Source organism: Sceloporus undulatus, chromosome 6, assembly GCF_019175285.1.
Source record: "Sceloporus undulatus isolate JIND9_A2432 ecotype Alabama chromosome 6, SceUnd_v1.1, whole genome shotgun sequence".
NCBI classification, from domain to species: domain Eukaryota; kingdom Metazoa; phylum Chordata; class Lepidosauria; order Squamata; family Phrynosomatidae; genus Sceloporus; species Sceloporus undulatus.
The window spans coordinates 67,247,491-67,271,457 of NC_056527.1; the positions used below are offsets into that span (position 1 = coordinate 67,247,491).

The following is a 23,967-nucleotide window of genomic DNA, read 5'->3' on the forward strand; positions in this document are numbered from 1 at the left end:
CGTTAAAATAAAAGCAAATGCAACCCCCCCCCCAGATATACTTCTTGAGAAGTAGAATATAGCATATCCGGGAAACACCCACTGCCCATTAAGCAGTCTTTCATCTGAAAAGCCAATTAAAACAGGCTTTCTAGACAATCAGCTCATCACAAGATAGAAACTGATTCTGGGCTGTTCTGGTTTCAACTTCTGTAACCTGCATTTTTATTTTCTTAACCAGTACATTCTATGTAAGACACATTTTTCTCTTTAAAAATTTACAAGTCACATACACTTTAATTTTATTCAACGAAACTGATGCTGCAAAAGTTACTCTGAAGTTTCCATCTCTCAAGGAACAAGGGGAAATAATGCATAGCAGGGGTATGCAGCCAATAATAATAATAATAATAATAATAATCCGCTTAATCTTGAGGAATCCAAGTGGATTACAGCAATAAAACAAGATACAATTAAAAGAAAAAAGCATTAAAAGTTTCAAGATCCCCATCCCTCCCCCCAACCCATGACTCAGAGAGACAAACACAACTCAAGAGCACAGGGCTCCATGAAATATGCCTTTTCTGTTGCCTTCCTGGTACTGTCAATCACCTGACAGGCCACATATGCAACAAGAACTATTCCACAGTACATCAGTTCTGTAACATCCAATAAATCTGTTGTGTCACAAGGAAGGGTGGCAACTATTCACTAGCTACTCCCTTCCCATAAGTGATCTGATTATTGTATGAGATATCCATGAAGCCTTCCAGCTATTGGCATCATGCGCGCCTGGTTATTCATTCACAAGACAGAAGTGGGCGGCTGGCACATACTCTGAAATCAGGTCCCTTATATAAAATAAAACGGTGTAGTATTTGTGGGCTGTAGGGAGATGCAGCTAGAGAGAGCAACTTCCAGCCTGCCTCCCACTGCCTTCCTTTATTACTGCCACGGCACAAGTCATCAGAAAGGTCACACTATTTTTTATGCTCTTTTCTCTCTCTAATCACATCTCTCTGCAGCATCAGATCTCTCATGTCTCTATGCAGCCCACAAATATACAACATTTCATTTTATATAAGGGACGTGGTTACTGTATAACAGATCTCTAGCTATACACTTCTATCAGGGTGGCGTCCCAAGTCATTAATTCCATAAGGCAGATGTGGGTGGCTGACAAACATACCAAAATCCAAATTTTTTAAAAAAATTCAAAATCCAAAACACATCCAGTCTCGAGCATTTTGGATAAAGGAGACTCAACCTGTAGTTAATTTCCCCCTCCTCACATAAATGTAATTGAATTAGATTTTAGTCAATTAATGATGAACTCAACGCTTTTCTACTAACCCCCCTATCTCTAACAATGAACAAAACAAAATATATCATTATAACACCAATTATCAGATGAGTAAAAGAGGTGGGTAAACAACTTTCCCTAAGCGAAAATAGGTGCCTTGCATTCTAAAACAAAACAGCAGCACATAACACCCAATTATTATTAATAAGGCAGAGTGAGCCTGAATTTTTTTAGTCATTTTGCGATAGCTTAAAATGATCTCTCTGGACAGACTTTTATTCTTGTATTTAAAAAACCATTTACATGCTCTGATAAAGCTAGGTAATATAAGTATCCATTTTATGTTGTAAACTGGGCACTTCTAACTAGTTGCTATTTAGTGGGCAAAAGTAAAAAGCACTGCATTTAAAGATATAATTGCAATGATGACCAAAAGGTTCTAAATAGCATCATCCAAAATCATCTAAACTTATTGCCATTCTGAGAGCAAAAAGCTTATGTGTAAACTACATGAAAATTTCAAACTTTGTCAAAATTATCATTCTTCCTTCCCCCTTTTCTCTATAAAATCCAACTTATCACAATCATATGAATTTTTCCTATTTTCACTTAGTAAAAAATGATTTTCTGTGCACAAACATTGTTCTAAATTTTGAAGGCACCATACCATGAGAACAGGGCATTTTTTAATCTCTATGCATTACCATGATCAACAACTGTATCCCATGTAGGGATCACCTGTAGGAACAGAGAACCAAAATGGAATACATTTCAGACAATGTAAAGGTATTTTTAAAAACTATATGATTAATTTTACTTACAGGCTGCAGTAGGTATATCAAGGAGCACTCCTGAATAACTACGATGGGAAAAGGGGTTATCTTAGTTGCATGAAAGAGAGTCTCCACAGTTGCCATGATTTGGTCGAACCGACCTCCAAGTCCACCCAAAGTTATAATCACATCAATCTAAAAAACAACAGCAACAACAAATCAGTTAAGTATGCCAAATTTAGTGAAGTACACTCGTCCCTCCACACTCACTGCTTTGGCTTTTGCAGATTTGATTATTCACATTTTATTATGTTCTCTCTAGGGACATCTAGATCCTCCAGTGCAACTCTATGGTCATCTTTAACCAAAAGTCACACTGAAGGTCCTAGATATTCCTAGAGAGAATACTCCACAAACTATTTGTGGCTCCTCTAGCACAATTCTATAGTCAATTTCTGGCAGATGTTGACCACACAGTTGCACGGGAGGACCTAGAGATTCCTAGATAGGTTTTTGTTATTTGCAGTTTTTCCACATCCACGGGGGTCCTATGCCCCTACCCCAGTGAATTTGGAGCAACAAGTGTAGTTGCAAATATAATAGAGAGACTGTGTTTTGTGCTTTTCCTTCATATAAAATATCCAGATACAGCAGACCACAATGCATATGATTTAAAGCTGTATCCAACACTACAGAAATAATCCAGTTTGACACTACTTTAACTACCATGACACAGTGCTATGGAATTCTAGGAATGGTAGTTTTATGAGACACTTAGCCTTCTCTATCTGAGAATTCTGGTGCCTCAACAAACTACAATGTGCACACGTCATACGCGGATATACTATATGCAGCTTTCAGCATATGCTGAAAGCCACATGGGAACGCGCGGGGTGGCACGTCCCATTTAGATTAATGGGGCGTTTGCACATGGCGTGCGCGCCACTGCACCACCGCTCTGCCGCCACATGCACAAGCCCCATTACTTTCAGTGGGGCTCGAGCATACATGTTTTTTTTACGCGGGGGGGGGGGGGGGGGGGTCCAGAACGGATCCCCCACATAAAAAAAAGGGTGCACTGTACAAATCCTAGAATTCTACAGCATTGAGCCATGGCAATTAAAATACTATCAAACTGGATTATTTCTGCAGTGTAGATGCAGTTTAAGGGGCCATTTCTGCAAGCCTTTGCAGAAAGATCCAACCAGATAGATAAAAAGCCAGTTCAGAATGTTCAACCATACTAGTGTGTCCAAGAAACAGAAACCAGAATGAGGCAAACCTGACTGGAGGAGGTTAGGTTTTCCCATAGCTAAAATAATCAGGACAGAGGATACATTTAGCCTAATCTGATAGATTCTTCTGAGTCCAGCCTTTAGGTTTCCCTCTTACAGGTGAATGGCTGCCAAAAGTGCTGTACAGCATTTGGAGATATTTTTGCCATGAAGGCCCAGATCTTTACTGCTTGATATTGGGAGGCTCAGCTTTCAACAGGCACTGAACTGCAAGGCGATTCAATGAGTTTCTGAGTTGAGAGCATGCAGAGATGCAACGAACTCTGACAGTCTCCAGATACTTGTAGCATCCTAGTACAGTCACTTCTCCTTTCGTGCAAACTTGAGATCTTCATTATTGATTATTCAAGGAGAAGCGACCTCTGTTATTCTCAATGGGGCGCTTGAATATACTGTATGTTTTTGTGGGTGGTGGTGGTCTGGAACAGATCTCCCGTGAAAACAGAGGGCCGACTGTACTTTCTATTTCTACATACATTAATTATGTACCTGTATTTTTTAATGAATGACAAGAGAATCATATATGTATACTGAACTCTACAAAAGCAGTTTTTGGGAGAGGCAGATCACTATTAGAATGTGCTTAAAAACTAGAAAGACATGGACTCAATTAATTTATTAAACTAACTAACCCAATATATTTGGAGAACTTAATAGTAAGCTACTATATTAAGAAAACAAACACAAAAATAAATAAAAAAGAGAAAGAAAGAGAGAAAGCATCTTGAGTTTAAGAATATAAAATATAGATTCAAATTAAACAATTAATAAATTCAGGAAAGAATTTCAGTAAGATTTACAGAAGAAATCTAATATCTTAGCTAAAAATATTGATAAGCTCTCAGAAGACATGATATGAAAAAAGAACTGAAGGAAATTAAATGTAATTTCGAGGCCTCCCAGAAAAGACTTATGAACAATAATTTGAAAGAATCATATCTATCAAAATTTATGAATATGGCTAAAGAATTACTGGACTCTCATATAGAGAAAATATTTAGACTGAACTCCAAAACAGCAAAAGAAAAAAAAATTACTATGGTATATTGTAGTCATCTTTATAGGAACAAGAATAAAGGATAAACAAAATGTCAGGGGGGAAATCCATGATAGAAGAAAATCAAATACTGTACAGATCTTTAAAGATTTACCTTCAGAAATTCTGAGAAACAGAGAAAAATACAAGTTCCTAACACTAAACAAATAGAATATCCAATATAAATGATAAAAAATAGAAAGATCAATTCTGTGGATAAGGCAAAAGAATTTTACAAAAGATAAATACAAGAAGGAAAGAAGAGGATGATGAAGATAAAGATACAGAAAGACCTTCCAAAATCAATATTTATGAAGATTTGGAAGACAAAACATGAGGAATTCTGAAAACACAACTGGAAAGAGGAAATGAAAAAGAAAAAAAAGATTGATTTGAAACGAACAGTCAGAGGAGGAAGAAGAAGATGAAGAGAGACCATCAAACAAAACAACGAGCAGATAACAATATAATGCATATCAAGAACAACATTAGAATGAAATACAAAATATGCTCATGGGACGTAAAAGGTCTAAATAATAGATTTAAAAGAAGACAGATCTTTCATATGTTAGAAAAAGTCAAATATGATTTTGTATGCCTTCAAGAGATAAAAATTAAAGAAAAAGAAATAAAGTATATCCAAAATACAAAATTGGGCCAGATATTTTATTCAACAGCAGATAAAAGAAAAGGTGGGGTGGCAACATACAGAAATTAGAAATATACAGCAAGAAAAATTTGTAAAGACTCAGAGGGTAGATACGTAATTGTGGAAATTTGCTTATTAGAGGGAAAAAAGGGATACTAATTAACATATATGCCCCAGGTGAAAAAAAGAAGATTTCTTTGGGAAACTAAAGAGATTTTGAGAAACAAAAGATCAACGATAATATAATCTTTGCAGGGGACTTCAATGGGGTAGTTCTACCAGAAAGGGACAGAAAGTCTAAAAGAAAATCTAAAAAATTACAGGGCAAATTACCAAACTCATTTTTTGGACTTAATAGAAGATTTATCATTAATAGATGTATGGCCCCATTTGTAAGACAACACACAAGGATTTACATTCTATTCCCAACCACAACAGACACCATCAAGAATAAATAAATAAAAATAGGATATGGAGGGCGAGGAGGTATGCATTTATATTTATTTTGGCATAGTTCCAATGTGCAGCCAACACGTGTAGGCAAAACAAACCTTGTGGAGAAGCAGTCAAAGAGCAAGCCGAGGAAACAAGCCGGTGTCGGGGTTGCAGAAAGTCAAACATGCCGAAAGACGAGCCGAAGTCAGGAAGCCAGAAAGCAGCGTGGTCAAAACAGTCCGAGGTCACAATAGCCAAGAGATAACAAAGGTCCGGTCCGAGGTCAAGGTAGCAAGGTAACAAGATGTCTGGAGCTAGAGCGACAGCAATCACACCAAGGGCTCATGCAATAAACTCTAGCAACCAACTCAAGCCTCTCTTCCACTTAAATCAGGGAAGCTCTCCCTCGAGCCACCTGAGGCTGGTTTGCTAACTGTCTTTCTGCAATCCTCCTGGATCTGCGCCTGCAAGCACTCTCGGCCCTTCTCTCTTGATAAGAAGGTACTTGCAGGCATGCCTCATCTCCTGAATCACCACTAGGCTGTGGCACCATAGAAGGCCTTTCCTCAGCACTAGGACCTGGTTGGACCTCCTGCTCTGGGACTGGGGAAGTACAGCTGGGACCTGGCAGAGCAGAACTAACACCTGGCGTAGCCTCAATCAGCCCTTGCTCTGGAGGAGGCTCATCCTCCTCCTCATCCTCCGAGAGCTCATCTTGGCTGGCCATGACACAATGGGATTTTGGGACTAGGCATTTTTAAAAGGTTCATAGGCAGGTTATAAACCGCCATAAAGTACGCGCTCTGCGTGTACTAGGTTTAGGAAGGGCCGTATTAGGGTTAGGAAGGTTCTTACCTTCCTGACGGCCCTTCCTTCCAGTACGCACAGAGCGTGGACTTTATGGCGGCGCCCATCCACATGGGCGCTGCCATTTTGACATCCTGGACGCTGTGTGTCCAGACGTGTTGCAGCGGAAGTGACGCCGTGAGGGCGCGCTCCGCCCCTCGTAGTGCCACTTCTGCGTTTCGAAAAGGAGTGCCATTTCTGGCCACTGGGGCTTTCCTACGCAGCGAATGGCGGCGGCGGGAAAGTGGTCCCTTGAGGTAACCTGCCATAGATATTTTCTGGAAGATTTGAAGCAAGTAAGGAAAGTGGCATCACAGAAATACTGTCAGAGGCATAAAAGTTGGCACGAAGGGCAGAATTTTTCTGGGAGCAGAAGGCCTTCAACTGGCAGTGCTGGGCAAGCAAAGGTCACAGGCAAGGTATCCCAGAATCTGATCTGTTTTAATGACATTCCAAATCTTTAGCTTGAAGTGTCTGGCTGCATCACTCTGCTTAATGGCAGCATTGTCTCTGGAAAGAAAAGGTATGGATTTTGATAATAAATACAAGACATTTCAGCAGGGCCTGGACAGAAAGCCGGTGTAGGGGTTTATGGGAGGGCACATTATAGACAAAGCTAAGAGAAATGTCAAAAATTTTGGCAGCAGTGCAGTGGGTGGTTTGAACTGATCAAGATAAATAAAGGAAGACCTGAGAGAAGACTACTTTAGTCAAGGTGAGAGATGATCTGGTTTCAGGCTAGCATTTTTTTGTTGAAAGAATAAAAAGGAAATTTGTTAAAGTGAAGGACAAAATAATTTGAGTATATTAATTAATAATTTGTGATAATGATGAGAGTTTTGTCAGTTATTATATAGTGCCCTTTTGAGAAAAGGGTGGGTGTATCTGTAACAAGCCATAATCATAGTGAAGAAAAACTGACAATACATAAAAAAACAACAAAGAAACATTAACACAGCTTTCAAATTCTATTTCCTACTGGGACTAATGGAAGGGACAATTAGTTTTAAATAGTTTAGAAGCTTGTTAAATAATATGCTTCTTTGCTAATTGATGCAGCAGTCATTTCTCATGCTTGTGTGGATAGCTCCATACAGAAGGTATTAATTGTATCATTTCAGAAATATGTACTGATGTTTAACACAGAAACAAACAGAGACCAAGACAGCTAAAAGAACAGTGTATGTGAAAAGAAATTTTGATCTATTGCCTAAATCCAATTTTATCCCATTTAAATCCTAAATCCCCAAATTTTGGAATGCGAGGTAAAAGCAGCACTCAAAGCAATAGGGAAAAATAAAGCGCCAGGAACAGATTGCATACCAAAAGAAGTACTACAATCCACAAAGACAGAATCAAGTCCAGTCCTAACCGAAATTTGCCAACAAATATGGAAAAGAAAACAGTGGCCAACAGATTGGAAGTGATCAATATACATTCCCATCCATGATACAAAAGACTGCAGTAACTACAGGATCATTGCACTAATTTCCCATGCAAGCAAAGGCATGCTGAAATGTCTGCAGCAAAGATTCCTACCATATAGGGAGTGAGAAATCCCAAAGATGTGAGCTGGATTCAGAAAAGGAAGAGACACTAGGAACCATATAGCAAACATAAGATGGACAATGGAAAGCACCAGAGAATTCGAAAAATAAATTTACATGTTCTTCATTGACTACAGCAAAACATTTGATCACCTAAACCGGGAACAGCAATGGAATACTCTCAAAGAAATGTGAGTCCCACTACACCTAACTGTCCTAATGCATAACTTGTATTCAGGACAAGAGGCTTCCATCAGAACGGAATATGAGGAAACAGAATGGCTCTGAATCAACAAAGGGGTCAAGCAAGACTGCATCCTATCATCCTATCTATTGAAGCTGTACGCTGAAAATATCATATGCAGAACATGCTTAGTCTTAGAGTATGGAGGAGTGAAGATCAGAGGAAGGAACATTAACAAACTAAGATATGCAGATGATACAATGCTACTATATGAAACAAACAAAGACCTGGAACTATTACAGAAGATCAAGAAGGAAAATGCCTAGGTAGGATTAATGTTTCTATAAGTTGTAGGGTCCATAAGGGTCTCCATAAGTTGGAAACAACTTAAAGGCACACAACAACAAAACTTGGACATTAAGAGGGCCACAATAAAAAGTCATTGGAAGGAGATTTTTCTGTTTTCTTGCTTGTTATTTACCTGTTGGAATGGCCCTATAGTATCAAAGGTCTCTAGCAAATGACCATTCTAAACCAGAATAACCTTTTTATGTTCTGTCAGCATAACAGTTTGTATGTAGAGACTTCTTGGACAGGTACAGAAACCAAGCAACCTGAATGGAAAAAGATATTCAGCAAATCTCCATATATCAGGTCATTCAGGCAGTCTTCCTTTTTCCTCTTGAAATGTTACTACTTTTTGTTCACTTTCTGTTGAATTTTTATTTCCATTTCAATATTTAATTATTTATGTATTAGCAAAATTTCTATGTCTTGTGCGTATGTGTATGTGCCTTCAAGTTGCCTGCTGACTTGTAGTGACCCTGTGAATTTCATAGTGTTTTCTTAAACAAGGAATCCTCAGACGTGGTTTTGCCAGTTCTTTCCTTTGAAGTATAGCCTACAGCACCTATAGCATAAACTTCTCTGATAGCTAATAATAAATAAATGTAAAAAATTTAAATAAACAATATAAAATTGTGAAAGAATAAATAGCTAAATCACCAAAAAATGAAACCAGCAGCAACAGAATTAAAACTCAGAAGACTATACACATTAAAAGGTCTTAGGTTCTTTAAAAAGCTTGGCTGAACAAAAAGGTCTTCATCTGGTGCTGCAGATATTGTACTATTCATACCTTAATTTTTGATGTTTAAGTTTTCTATTCATTGTTTTATTAGTTTTTCTGGACATTTTTTAGGGCATCCTTATTTTATCATATATTATTTCACCTATGACACTACTAGGACAACTGATTCAATCCCCTATTCATAGAATCATAGAGTTGGTAGAGACCACAAGGGCCATCCAGTCCAACCAGTTCCATGCAGGAACTCACAATCAAACCATCCCCGACAGACAGCCATCCAGCCTCTCTTTAAAGACCTCCAGGGAAGGAGACTCCACTACTCTCCGAGGGAATGTGTTCCACTGTCAAACAGCCCTTACTGTCAGGAAGTTCTTCCTAATGTTGAGCTGGAATCTCTTTTCCTGTAGCTTGCATCCATTGTTCTGGTCCTGTTCTCTGGAGCAGCAGAAAACAAGCTAGCTCCTTTCTCAATATGACATCCCTTCAAATATTTAAATGGGGCTAACATATCTCTTGTCTGAACCATTCTGTGTCCTTTTAAAGATGGTCTAACTTTCAGTTACATTTGTAAATAAATTCTTGAGGGGCTAAATGCTCTCTGTGCAATCAAGTTCCTTAAAGGAGATGAAAAAATAGTGACTTTGAAGCCACTTGTTTCCACTACAAGAATGTCCTTTCACCACGTGATTTTACTGTCCTTTCACCAAGACAATTGAACTTTACTGATTCCCTCAATATTCCAAAGGTTTGAGAGAAAATTGCTTTCTTATAGCTCTGTCTTGGCTGTGGGTCTAGAAGACCTACGTTAAAGCTCTTAGCCTTTGGTTATCCCAGCAAACTGGTATGCATAATCAGAAGCATGTTGCACTACAGCTTCAACTCTCCTCTCCTCTGGGAACAAAAGCTTTCAAGAGGATAGGTTTTACTTTGTTACGGTATCCAAAATGATATCCTTCAATCAATTTCATTCTCACCTCACCAATTCCATTAATCTTTACATGATATTGTTCCAGGTCATTTGATGTCTTCACAGAGGATTGCTCTTTTCTTTTCATGTGTCTTTGCATCAGTTTTTATGATAGTATTTTCCTAACCTGAACCAACTTTACTGTATTATGGGGGAGGATTTGTTAGGATACAGTGATGAAATACAGCAGTGAGCTGTGTTATTCATTATAAATGGCATAGTCTGAAATGAAACTCAAGAGTGAAGAATGGTTCCATGGCTAAATCCCCTAAATTTGGCTGTAAAATACATACTGTCAACTATCAGAAGTAAGTGTTTAGCACACGAGGCAACTGTGCTTGGTGAATTCTGACTTTGGCCTGGACCTATTGCATGAATTTATTTAGTTAATATGCCACCTTTCTCCCAGTGTGGGACTCAAGGCGGCTCACAAAAGGAAATTGACAGTGTAATTTAAAAAAAAAACACAATTAAAATAGTCACAATTAAAACAATATAAAAATATTTAAAAACAGAAAAGTTAACAAAATAAATAAAACATGTGTAAATAAGAAGCTATAAGAACTATTCCTTCAGATTCCATGGCCAACCAGTAACAACTAAAAACCAGAAAGATGTCAGAATTCCACGGTTGCAGCACAGTAATAAATAGATGTATTTATGTTTATCTCTCTGTGTGGAGTTTATCACACTACCAAGATTCCACAGGGAAATGGGAGTTAAACGTGAATATAACATGATATAACGTGAAGATAACCTGGAAATGCCCCGAGTTTATCACATGATGTTGCAGTTAATGTGAAATAACACGAAGTTAATCCAAAGGAAACCAGTAGCTTTTTAAAGTCGGAACAAACCAAATTTTAAAAGCTGCTGGTTTCCTTCGCATTAACTGTGGATTAACTTCACATTATTTCATTTTAGTAGCAATTATGTGATAAATTTTATAAATTTGCAAGTTCTGTTTAAATTCAAATTTAACTTAACTCTTGTTTAACTCCTGTTTTATTGTGGGATTTTGCTAGTGTGATAAAGCTCTGTGTGCATGAGAGAGAACTTCTTCAATCTACACAATGGAGGACCAAGAAAAGAGGTAGGAGGGTGTTGTTATTTTCAAAAACAAGAAAATCATATGGGACATATGAAGGGCATAGGTGGGGCTGCAGACCTGTGAGACATGCATCACTACAGCACACTTGTGTTTTGCTATTTCTTTAAAAAGTTGTTATAAAAGGGCACATGCACAAAGTTTACCAGTCACCATCAATTATCCAGGAATGGCGGTGGTTCCACCTGTCCTGAATGGGGTCACGCTCCCCGTGAAGGACTCCGTGCGCAGTCTGGGGGTGCTTCTTGACTCGTCCCTTCACCTGACTGCTCAGGTGAATGCGACGGTCAAGAGTACCTGTTATCAGCTTCGGCTGATTCGCCAGCTGCGCCCATACCTGGCCCAGAGGGACCTTGAAACTGTTGTACATGCTCTGGTAACTTCGAGACTGGATTTCTGCAATGTACTCTACATGGGGCAACCCTTATACCAAACTCGGAAGCTGCAAATGGTGCAAAACATGGCAGCGCGGCTGGTCACTGGTGCTCCCAGGACCAGCCATATAACACCTGTGCTTAAAGATCTCCATTGGCTGCCCATTCGCTTCCGAGCTCAATATAAGGTGTTGGTTATTACCTATAAAGCCCTAAATGGCTTGGGCCCAGGATTCCTGAAGGACCGCCTCTCCCCGTACATTCCGCCTCGCACCCTCAGAACATCTGGGCAGCAACTCCTGAAGGTGCCTGGGGCTAAGTTGGCTGTTACTGCCAGAAGATCCTTTTCCACAGCTGCCCCAGCCCTTTGGAATACGCTGCCCACGGAGCTCCGCTCATCTACCACCCTGGCCCAATTTAGGAAGGGTCTCAAAACCTTCCTATTTAATCAGGCATTCCCCGACTAAATATCCTGTGGGCCTCCCTCCTCTCTCGTGGCCGTGAGGTTGGGCTAAGGGGTTTTTTAATTGTTTTTAAGGATTGCTGTTATGTTATATATGTTTTTAACCTGTATGCTGTTCGCACTTCGGTGCATTTTGTTAGCCGCCCTGATCGTTTGGAAGGGCGGGGTACAAATAAAAATTTTATTATTTATTTATTATTAATTATGGCTGCCAATTCACTTCTGTTCTGAATTCAAGGTGTTAATGATGGCATTCTAAGCCCTAAATGGCTAGGGACCTCAATACTTGAAAGAGTGACTTTTCCTATATATACCTTCCAGAGTAGCCCTCCCTCACTAGTGGGAGTGACACGTCATGTGGAGACATGGGAGAGGGCCTTCTCGGCTGTGGCATTCTATTTATGGAATGCCTCATTTTGGAGTATTGTAGAGTCTCCTTCTTTGAAGGTCTTTAAACAGAGGCTGGTTGGTCATCTGTCGGAGGTGCTTTCATTGTGTCTTCCTGCATGGCAGGGGGTTGGACTTCATGGCCCTTGAGGTGTCTTCCAACTCTATGATTGTATGAAGGCTAGTCTGGTGATAATGTTGATTTCTTTCATGCTCCAAATTAAACCATGGCCCAACCTCTGTTTTATTGTACATGTACATGGCCATATTATGCTCTCTCATTTTGTTGGTATTTTTCATTTGAGGATATTTTTGATATGTTTTTATCCTATTTAAATTATTTTGTTTTTAGCTGAAATTGCTTTAAATTGTTTATATTGTGTAATTGTACACCAGCTTGAGATCCCATGGCAGAAGATGAGATAAAAATAATCTAATAAATAAATAATATATAAAATAATTATGTGTGTGTAACCTTCAGCACCAGAGTGAGAAAAGAGAAACATGGGAGCCAGCACGATTATTATGGCATTGCACTGATGGTATCTTTTTCAAGTAGGGGAAAAGTGTTTTTCACAGGGGATAAAGGTTTTTTTTTGTTGTTGTTGGAGAAACATCTTAATATGTGTAAAGCAGGAGTGGAGAAAATGTTGCCCTCCAGTTGTTATTAGACTCCACCAGTCCTAGCCAACATAAACAGTGATAAGGAATGATGGGAGGTGGAGTCCTACAACATCTGGAGGTCCACATGTTATCTGCCTGTATTGTAAATGTTGTTAGGCTTAACCTCCTCACTTGACACAGTTTTTATTTGAATAAACACATCATCGTGTAAGGTGAGTACAGTAATATTCTTTTAAGGTATAGTGCACCGTGGAGATAGAAAATGAGTGAAGTATCAAATGAAAGGACAGAACACGTAGATTTTAGGAGTTTCTCAATGAACATCCAAAAAATCAACAATAGAGCATATAAACCATGTCAATTTTAGGAATGCCTCCCTTAAAATCAACAGTGAAAATAAATTTAATGTGAATATAGAATACATATATTTTTGAACCATCCAAAGCAAATTGCTGAGAGCTTTAGCTGTCATTAGTAACTGCAGCAGCATTAAGGAATATTTATCACCATGCCACCATCTTGGATGTTTTTTTAAAAACCCCAAAATAAAACCTGACAGCTTTTGAAGCCCAGGAATAGGACTATGTGCTCTTGGTGACAAAGGCTGGAGTAGAAAAGAAACCAGGAAGCAGTCTCATAATACTGTTCAATTGCTCAGACGCATGAGGAAATATTATCCGTTTGTGAAAGTGGTAGGTGAACAGTGGGTCCAAGCAATGTGTGTATATGGCTATCACATATGAATAGTGTGAACAAATGTGTGTGCATGTGAATATGAGAATGTGAGGGAATGGAAAAATATCAGAGAAGTTATTGGGCATAAAACGTGCAGATGTAACATTATGTAGTAAATTTTTGCTTGTGCGAATATGTGGGGCACAGGAACTAAGACTTTAAGAACTAATTCTAAACTATTTCACTCTCAAAGACTTCCACCAATATGGAAATATGAGACCAACTAAACTGGAGCGTCCTCAGGGGAAACATAATGCAAGGCAGACACTCTGACTTTTGTCACAGTTCATTCTAAATTTGCTGCCTGCTTCATTTCCCTAAGGATCTTGAAGTCCTAGCATTATATTACTTCCCTGTATAGTTGCATGAAAATATAATTGTAACTTGAAATACCCTGAACCTTTTGTGTAATGTCAAAGGCTTTTGAACTGTCACCAAAGCTATTTTCCGAGGCTCTAAATTTAGACTAACCTGGCTTTTGTCTGCAAAGCAACATACCACAAAGTTCTTGTCAACCTTTAGGACCACTGAGCTTTTGCACATGTTGAATCAGGAATGAAAGGACCTACAGTCACATCCACCATAGTTAAGGCAAATGAAAGAGAGAGAAAGAGGAACACACAAAGAGAGAGAGAGAGAGAGAGAGAGAAACTGCTTGCTCCCATGGTGGAATTTAATGGCATTGATTAAAAATTTTCCCTGTAACATTTCTGAACTGTCTTGACCAATTAATGAAAACCATTGATCTGTACAGTACAAACTGACAGACATAGCAAACTAGTCAAAAAGTGACACTATGGCAGTTTACAAACTGCCCTACCAGGTGTGCAATTCCCTACCATGGGAGGCGATCCACCTCTCGCAATCTTTTCACCACCAGGCAAAGACCTCTTCCTATTAGTATGGGCATTTCGGGATTAACTGATTGCAGGGGGTCACGTTTCATGGGGTGTGTATTGTATTTTTCACTTGATTGTTATATTTTAAAATAATTTTACCCTTTTGTAATTTAATAGCATTTTAATATAACTTGAGAGTTAATAAGGTTTTTAACATTTTTATTGGAGTTTTAGCTTTCTCTTGTTTTAATATTTTTGTAAGCTGCCTTGGGGGACAGGGAAAATATATATAAAGTTAAATAAAATAAAATAATAAGCTAGGATAACTGTTCTATGAAAGAGAGCTCTGGACGAAACTGTTAATGGGATAACTGCTCACATAGCTCCAATTAAAAGGTCCATAACAGCTGGGATTCTGAGAGGACTATGTTAGAATAAAAATGGTTGCAGAAATGGTTTTGCTTTCTGCCTCAGTGTGTGGGAAGGGACATTTTTGCTATGTCTGAAAAATCTGATCAGGAGGACTTTAAACTGAGTTATATTGGGGAGGGATTCCTCAGGGCTGGAGTTCATCAAGTGCTGGAAAAAATAGACTTTTATACAGCGAACAAGGCAAATAATACAAAAGCCCAACAATGGGAGGTAAAAAGCTGAAATATTCATAGCCAGCTAGGAGGAATGGCCCATGGTCTAAGGGTCCAATCCCACTATTGTTTAAATTGGATCGTGTCAAATCACGATTGGGTTTAAACCACTATCTGGAATTGATTCCTAAGGGGGGGCACAGTTTTCTCTCATTTAAACCGTGTCTAAAAGGAGCTGGGTAATCCTGTTCCTTTTTGGGCTGAATTGATTTATTTGACAATAAATCAATTCAGCCCAGTGGGAACCCAGGCTGGATTCAATTCCACCCTGGCAGCCCCTCTCCATCCCGGCCATACCTCCCTCCCTCCTTCCTTCCTTCCTTCCTCTCCTCCTCCTTCCCTCTTTCCTTCCTTACCTTCTGCTTGGAGGCTGTGGTGGTGGCGGCGGGGGCTGTCTGTCCTCAAACAATGTCCAGGATGGAGGCACGTGCAAGATGCGTTGTTCCTCCACGCTGCTAGGACTCCTTGCATGTGCCTCCATCCTGGACGTTGTTTGAGGACAGAGGCATGCCGGATGGAGGCACGTGCAAGGAACCCTGGCTGGCAGACAGCCATTGGCCCTCTCCTCCTCCTCCCTGCTCGGCATCTCTCTCCTTCTCAGCCCTGGTAAGAAGAAAGCCAGGGCAAAAGGAGAGAGGCAGCAGGCCTGGAGGACATTGGAGGACAGGGACAGGTTCCTTCTTTACCGCTTGCTTCTGTTCTTCCCATGGCTCCTCCCTCCTTAACTGTCATCTTTTGGCCTATGAGGGAGAGAATAGGCTGGCCCAGCTCCATCAGGGCTAGCCTGAAGAAGAAGAGCCCTCCCTCCGGTCCATCTGCCTTGGTCCAGGCCTCAGAGGGAGAGAAGAACTGCTGGACCTGATCCCCTCCCCCCTCACCATTCCCTTCTCCTTTTGTGTCATGTCTTTTTAGATTGTAAGCCTGAGGGCAGGGAACCATCTATTATCCCCTCTGTTGTAAGCCGCCCAGATTCCCAGTGACTGGGCGGCATATAAATAAATCCCATTATTATTATTATTATTATTATTATTATTATTATTATTATGGCAGCGGGGAAGGCTGCCGGCTGGAGGTTCTTTGGATGCACCTCTGTCTGGTGTGCCTCCGTCCTCCAATGACATCCAGGATGGAGGCACGTCCATGGAGCCCCGGGCACCACTACCACTGCCTTGTTCCTCCATGCTGCCAGGGCTCCTTGCACATGCTTCTGTCCTGGACGTTGTTTGAGGACAGAGGCATGCCGGATGGAGGCACATCCAAGGAACCACGGTCGGCAGAGTTCTCCGCCCTCCGCGGGAAGGATGGAAGCAAGCGGCGGAGAAGGAACCTGCCCCTGTCCTCCAATGTCCTCCAGGCTTGCTGCCTCTCTTCTTCCGCCCTGGCCTCCTTCTTACTGGGGCTGAGGAGACAGAAGCCGGGCAGTGAGGAGGAGGAGAGGGCCAATGGCGAGTCCTGACAGCCCCTGCCACCACTGCCACTGGCGGGGCCCCCAGGCAAAAGGGAAGGAGGGAAAGAGAAGGAGGAGATGGGGGAGAGGAAGGGGGGAAGAAGGGATGGAGGAAAGGAGAGAAGGAGGTATGGGAGGGAGGACGGAGGGAGGTATGGCAGGAGAGGCTGGGGAAGCCTCTCCTGCCATGTCAAAAGAAGTCTATATCAAAACAGGCATTTTGATTCCTGAAAGGAATCCTGAAACCAGCGCAAACTTAGTGGAAACCACTGTGTTTGCTGAACCGGTTTCAGGATGCGGTTCAGGAATCGAATCTACAGGTAAGTGGGAATGGGCTCTTAGATGTGTGTAGACTAATTCAAAGAGCATGAGAAATAAACAAGATGAATTCTTAGCACAGAAAAGCAAATATGATATAATAGGTTGAATAAATGTGAAATTATGCAGCCCTTCCTGACCCCTTTGCCCAATGAGAACCATTTTGTTTCTTCATACTCTGTCCTGATGTCAGTCTGTTGTCCTGCAGCAGCTAAAGAAAGCCAATATGATCCTAGGCTGCATCTATAAGAGTGTAGTGTCTAGATCAAGGGAATTAATATCACCATTCTATTCTTCTTTGGTCAGACCTCACCTGGAATACTGTGTCCAGTTCTAGGCCTTACAATTCAAGGAGGGATACTAACAAACTAGAGAGTGCCTAGAGAAGGGTGACCAAAATGGTGAAAGGTCTGGAAATCATGCTATGTAAGGTGCAGCTTAGGGAGCTGGGTATATTTAGCCTGAGGAAGAGAAGATTAAGAGTTGACATGATAGTTATGTGTAAATATTTGAAGGGAATCTATATTGAGGGCAAAGTACACTTGTTTTCTGCTGTTCTAGAGACTAGGACACGATTCAATGGATTCAAACTACAGGAAAAGAGATTTGACCTAAGCATTAGGAAGAACTTCCTGACAGTAAAAGCTGTTCAACAATGGAATATGCTGCCTTGGAATGTAGAGCTTTTTAGAGGTTTTTAAACAGAGGCTGGATGGCCACCTGTCAGGAGTGTTTTGATTTGTCTTTCTGAATGGCAGGGGGTTGGACTGGATGGCCCTTGTGGTATCTTTCGATTCTATGATTCTATGAGTTTTAGAAATTGTGTTGGTGTGGTCCCTAGTGCAGCCAATTATTGTGCTCACATAACCTGCTATCTTACTCAAACAGTAATGAGGTTAGCGCAAGCTCTTGGTGAAACTGTGGGACCTAGCATAACTAGACTGACATATTGCTGCTGTTGTTCTTGTGTGCCTTCAAGTTGTTACTGACTTACGGCGACCCTATCACAGGGTTGTCTTGGCAAGATCTGTTCAGTGGGACTTGCATTTGCTTTCCTCTGAAGCTGAGAGATTGTGATTAGCTCAAGATCACCCAGTTGGTTTCCATGGTCAAGGGGTGTTTGAATCCTGTTCTCCAGAGCTGTAGTCAAACATTCAAACCACCACACCACACTGGTTCTATAGACTGGTATATGTTCGTGCCAAAAGTATACAAAATCTTCACCTCTCTCTAGATTTCTCTTTGTGTGAATATATTTCCTTTAAGACAGCTCTATTGTATCTTGTTACTGATACAAAAGAATTTTTTAGTGTTTTCTTCTGGAAGAGTTTCAATATAAATGAGTACTTGAGCTATGGTTTTGTTTCAAACCTGAGCTGCATTATTTTAGATAAAACTGAAACAGTGACAAAGCTCTATCAATCAATCCTCTTATGGCTAATATAAAAAGGTCAAAAAGGAAGGTGAGAAGAAAGAAAAACATGTTATTTGACACATGGTGGTATCTTCTGGACCAATCACCCTTACAGAAACTTCAAACAATAAACAAGCACCACTTCTGTTTAAAGCAAACTTGTCCTTTCCATTGTTTGCATCTTTAGAAAAGCAGCATGTTTATACAGAGTTCAAAACTGCTACCCTGAGATGCTATTCCATGCAGCAATGTGATGGTGTAATTGTAACACTGTGTATTGTGCACTGCATTCAGTACAATTACTGCTTCCAAAAGAGATGCTCCCCCCTCTCCCTCATGCTGTTACTGTTACCCTTGTTAAGCTTCAAAGCTCAGAGATTTGTGGAGTGCAATATCCGTCGCTGTGCCTAAAAGTGTATTGCATTATTAGCAAAATGACAGCAGGATCAAAGCATGTAAAGATTTCAAAGTATGTTGAAAGGTGTATTGTTGCAATGCAGGAGCACGTTATGTAGCTTCTATTGTTCTCATTTTAATAGTGTGCTTTTATAAATCTTTTGGGATGCCTCTTTATGAACTAACAACTGAGACATTCATATGATACACACTGCAGAAAGCAGCAGGATTTTGGCAAATTTATTTCTACCTGCTGTACTTGGAATTCAGATGTCCAGACCACACAAGAGGATTCACTGTATTTATACCTGTAAAAAAGTACTAGTTCAATGACAGCACAATACACATGTGCAAGCTGTGGAAGCAGCTTTATGGAGCTATTTTTCTTCCTTGTAGTTCCACATATCTGAGACACATCTTAAACATGAAGGACTGTATAACACAACTTTGGAGTTCTACTGAAAAAAAGTTGAAGAACCTAGCTGCATGAAAGCAGATGTGCTCATCAATCTGAGATACCAGCAACAACAGAGAAGGCCAAAGAGTATAACTTGCCTTGAATAATCTCAGGAGTGAGCTGACTGAGCCATTCCTGTATGCCAAAGAAACAATAATGTGGCTTTATCTGATAAAAACACCCTATATGCTCTAATAATGACTTAAGCAAGAGGAACAAAAGAGCAAATTACATTGAATTAAAAGCTCTGTATGCTGTAAAAGCAAATTCCATGCCCACAGAAGGAGAAAAGCAGGTAATGATATTAGAATTATCCAGTACTGATCCCCAGAGGTTACCTGCACAAAGTATGAACCAAATTTTGGAGTTTTATCACCTGATTTCCAGGAGCAAGAACATTCTCATCAATCATGTTTGCATCCCGGCTTGGACTGCCTGTAGTTCACTCAGCAGCTTCAGTGAGAATAAGAAGTGGGGACAGGGATACATATTCAGCCAGCTGGAAACTGAATGAGGCCTTTGATTTCCCTAACACCTCAGAAGAGAGGCGGGAAATGACAGTGTTGAAAGTGAACACACTCAAGTGGAATATTTGAACTGAAGATTAACATCAAATTCTGATCACTCCTCAGGAGCCTTCGAGGCTCATTATCACAAAATAGTAAAAGCCATATTCTTGGCAGCTGATGCTTGCTCAGTTTTTGGTCTCAAGCCACTAGTCACATGACATAACTTTATTAAGCAAAATATAAACATGCATAAACACACAACAAGATACTCTCACAGGCATTTTCATTCTCTGCAAATTTCAAAACAATACCGGTGGGCGAACAAACATATACTGAAAGCATTGTTAGCATTACCTGCAAGGCTTTCTTCTCTATCTTCTGCTGGAGTATCTGAAGGCACTTGGTGAAGTCTGTGAAATCTTGATCTGGGGTCTCTATGAGCTCACACCCCTGTGGAGAAGAAATTAAATAATGAAAAGAAGAGGAACAATGTTAATTATTGCAATAATTAACAACAATTAACCAATTATTCTAGTTAATTATTAATTATTGATGGCATGGCTCATCAGTTAAGATGCTGACTTTGATGATTGTAGGATCAGCAGGTTGGTAGTTTGAGAGTGCCATATCACTAGTCTGAGCTTCTGACAATTTAGCAGCTGGAAAGCATGTCGAAGTTCAAGTAGACAAATAGGTACCCCTTTAGTGGGAAGGTAACAGTGTTCTGTGAGGTCATGCTGGCTACATGACCATGGGATCATCTTTGACAACTTTGGCTCCCTTGGCTTAGTAATGGAGATGAGCATTGCCCCCTACAGTCACACACAATTAGACAATTTTGTCAAGGGAAAACCTTTACCAATGCTAATTATCCCACCACTTCAGGATTAAATACAATTCAAAAGAGAAACTATAGAATACCACTAATTCTCACTTACAATCCCCCAAATGAGTCCATTCAAATGCAACATTCAAATGCAACACCTATAGCTCATTCCTTACAATAATGCTTCCTCCTCCAGGTTTTGGGTGGCAGGCCTGTACTTGTTTCCAGAAAATCCTGAGACTTAAAGAACTTCTCCTATACAACAGGGCATATAATATGGATGGAAAGAAAGGTACAAGATCCTCCTACCAACCAGATGCCAATTCTGTTCCCACATCTCCTCTGGCAATACAAATATAGTTGCTAACAATAACACGCATACCATGAGGTTGGGGGTGTTAGTTCATATAAGACATCATTTAACATAATGGCCCTCCGGGTTTTACTTAAGACAAACAGAACAATCTCTCTTCAAGAAAATAAATGGGAGACAGATTGATATCATAAGACACCATATACAAAACCCAGTGTCAGAACACATTAGTCTTCCAAAACACTTTGTAACTGATCTCAAAGTCGCTATTGTGGAGCAAAGGAATTTCAAGATCAGATCTGAAAAGGAGACAGCTAAGTTGGGATATAGCCACAAATTCTATTTGTAACAAAGGTTTGAACATGAACAATGATTCCTTAATATACCACACATATTAACAGTCTGGTTTTCCCTAGTTGTGTGCATAACCAAAAAATACTTTCTTTTTCATCTTATAAAAGAAAAGTGGGCAAGGGGGAACCAAGTTTTAAAATTCATTCTGTATCCAGGGCACAACTGTGTAATTTTTTGCATACACTTGAGGTATTATGCATCTGAGGACGTTAACTGTAACCCACAAAAGTTCAAATTAACATAAATCTGTAGTCTTAAAAACTTCAGAACAAGGCTACTCCTGAGACACGGATGGTCTCTTTGCTCCATAGCTGTTAGGTGCTTCTGTTAGTGTTAAGATAAACATTCTTAAAGGACCTTGCCAAGTCCAGCCCAGCTACCAATAATGGTCTGAGCTTTCAAATCCCATCCCCTTTTTTGCTTGGTTCTAACTAGTTGATTCTGGGAAAATCTTTGAAAGCTCACAGTAAAAGAGCTGTGTTCCTCTCAGATATTATTGACATAGCAGTGCAGTAGAACAACACCATTCTGAGGGTGGTGTGCTGTATAGCTGGCTTCCTTGCTTACTGAAGGCACTTTGAGCTCCTCTTGGCACCAAGTGACCAGAGGGAAATTTCTTAAAAGGGTCCGCATTCCAGTCCCCTTACAGCTTCTCGCTGAGATGAATGCTGAGAGATAACAGTGTGAATTTTAATTCTGCCTCATTATGCCCTAGAAAGGATCGGAAAAATACTACCATTTGGAAGGCTATCTATGAAGGAACTAGAGAAGATCCTCAAGTGTAAAGATATATAATTGAATACTGAAGTTAGGCTTGCCCATGCCATTGTATTTCCCATTTCTATGAATGGTTATGAAAGCTGGACAGTGAAGAAAGCTGATAGGAAGAAAATAAACTCATTTGAAATGTGGTGCTGGAGGAGAGTTCTACAGATGTCATGGACTACAAAAAAGGCAAATAAAGCCGAGGCAGGAAATATAAATATCATCATCATCATCATCATCATCATCATCATCATCATCTGGATCCTAGAGTAAATTAAGCCTGAAATCAACCTAGAAGCCAAGATGTCTAAATTAAGACATACTTTGGACATATAATGAGAAGACATGACTCATTAGGAAAGACAATAATGCTTAGCAAAGTAGAAGGCAGCAGAAAAAGAGGATAGGTTTGAGCAAAGCAGGTACAGTCCTGAGTTGGCAAGACCTGAGCAAGGTGGTTGATGATAGGGTGCGTTGGACAATGACATGGGCAATCCTAACTTCAGTATGCAGTACAGGGTGACTTGGAGGTCTGACATTCATAAGGTCACTATAAGTTGCAGTTAACAACAAAACAATTGCCCTGAAGCAAGTATATCCCATTACAAGGGCAAAGGGATAGGGTTTAAAAAGATGGCTCTATTCCTCCCTCTGTATAGCTGCTTTGTTTACCTGTTTGGCCTTAGTGGCAAGGTGAAAACAAAGTAAAGTACCCCAATGCACAATCAATGCTCTGCTGGAGTCCATGAGCCCCAGCCTTTGTTCTACCATATTATGTACTAAAGCCAGAGACACCTGTGATATCCCTTGCAAAACATTTGATGCTTAATATCATGTTGTTGCTGCTGCCAAGCCCTTACTTATATTAACACAGAATATAATATGAATGAGGTGACAGAAAAACATCATTTTTCTATAGCTTGTTGAGCTTATTTTCAGTATTTTTTTAAATGCAAGTCTCCTTATATTGCACTTGATTATAGGTGTCAAGATTACATTAAATTGGAGCAATACACAAGTTCATGCCTCTTATTTCAGAGCTCAAACAGTCCCTAAGCTTCTGCCAAACAGCTGAGTAAGGAGTAGTGAAGTATGTCCACTATATAAGTCACCACTCAAAGAGATTTCAAGGATACAAAACACCTATATAGCATCATAAATTATAATAAGGACCACAGTTGCTAGATTTAGAAGGTTCTTTACTGACCACTCCAAGGTCTTTTTAAAAGCTCCCTAGCTCTATCTATATCTATGATTCATTTCACACTTTTACCTTGCACTGTAGTGACTGATAAGAAAATTAGGTTCACACCAGTCAAAAAAACCCTGTATTATGACTTTGAACATACCATTTACAGCTTGGGAAAAGCTAATAAAACAAAAGTTGACAGCTTTTAAAATACAGGTCGAGAAATGCTAAAACTAAAGTAACATTTGCCAACAGAAAAGAGAGGTGCTTGAAAATATCATTGCACTATACTTCTAACATTTTTTTCCCTTGGGAATGCAATATATTTCCACCCATTTCTCCAGTTCATTAGAATTGTCACAATATATGGTTTATCTACATTCTATATAAGTTTCTGAAGATTAGTTTATCATGCAACATTTTCTCCTACTTATGTGGAGGACCCCCCTCCCCAACAGACTATTTCCCACAGTGTAAGTTAAAGCCACATGATAGTTTTGGAAAAAGATTACACAAAATAAAAGTCTTCCCAGCACTCTCAAAGTACTATTTAGGAAATGGTTGAGGTTCTCATCCCACCCCTGAAGATCTGCTCTGGCTTGTATGCAGGCAGAACACACAGTGATCAGTGCTTGGAAAAGATGAACTAGCCTACTCTGTTAGGGGTTGCCATGGGGTTGGGAGTTCCAAGTAAGAAATCC

At 39.9% G+C, this 23,967-nt stretch overlaps 1 protein-coding gene across 3 annotated transcripts in view; it reads right to left on the reverse strand.

Moving 5' to 3' along the window:
- TPK1 (thiamin pyrophosphokinase 1) overlaps window positions 1-23,967 on the reverse strand; it is a 376,531-nt gene that overhangs the window by 147,579 nt on the left and 204,985 nt on the right. For all 3 annotated transcript variants that reach the window (XM_042476582.1, XM_042476580.1, XM_042476581.1), the window contains exons 6-7: window positions 20,174-20,269; window positions 2,104-2,250 (exon numbers count right to left, since the gene is read on the reverse strand). In XM_042476582.1, the coding sequence (XP_042332516.1) occupies window positions 2,104-2,250; window positions 20,174-20,269 (243 nt within the window). The remainder of the gene's footprint in view (window positions 1-2,103; window positions 2,251-20,173; window positions 20,270-23,967) is intronic.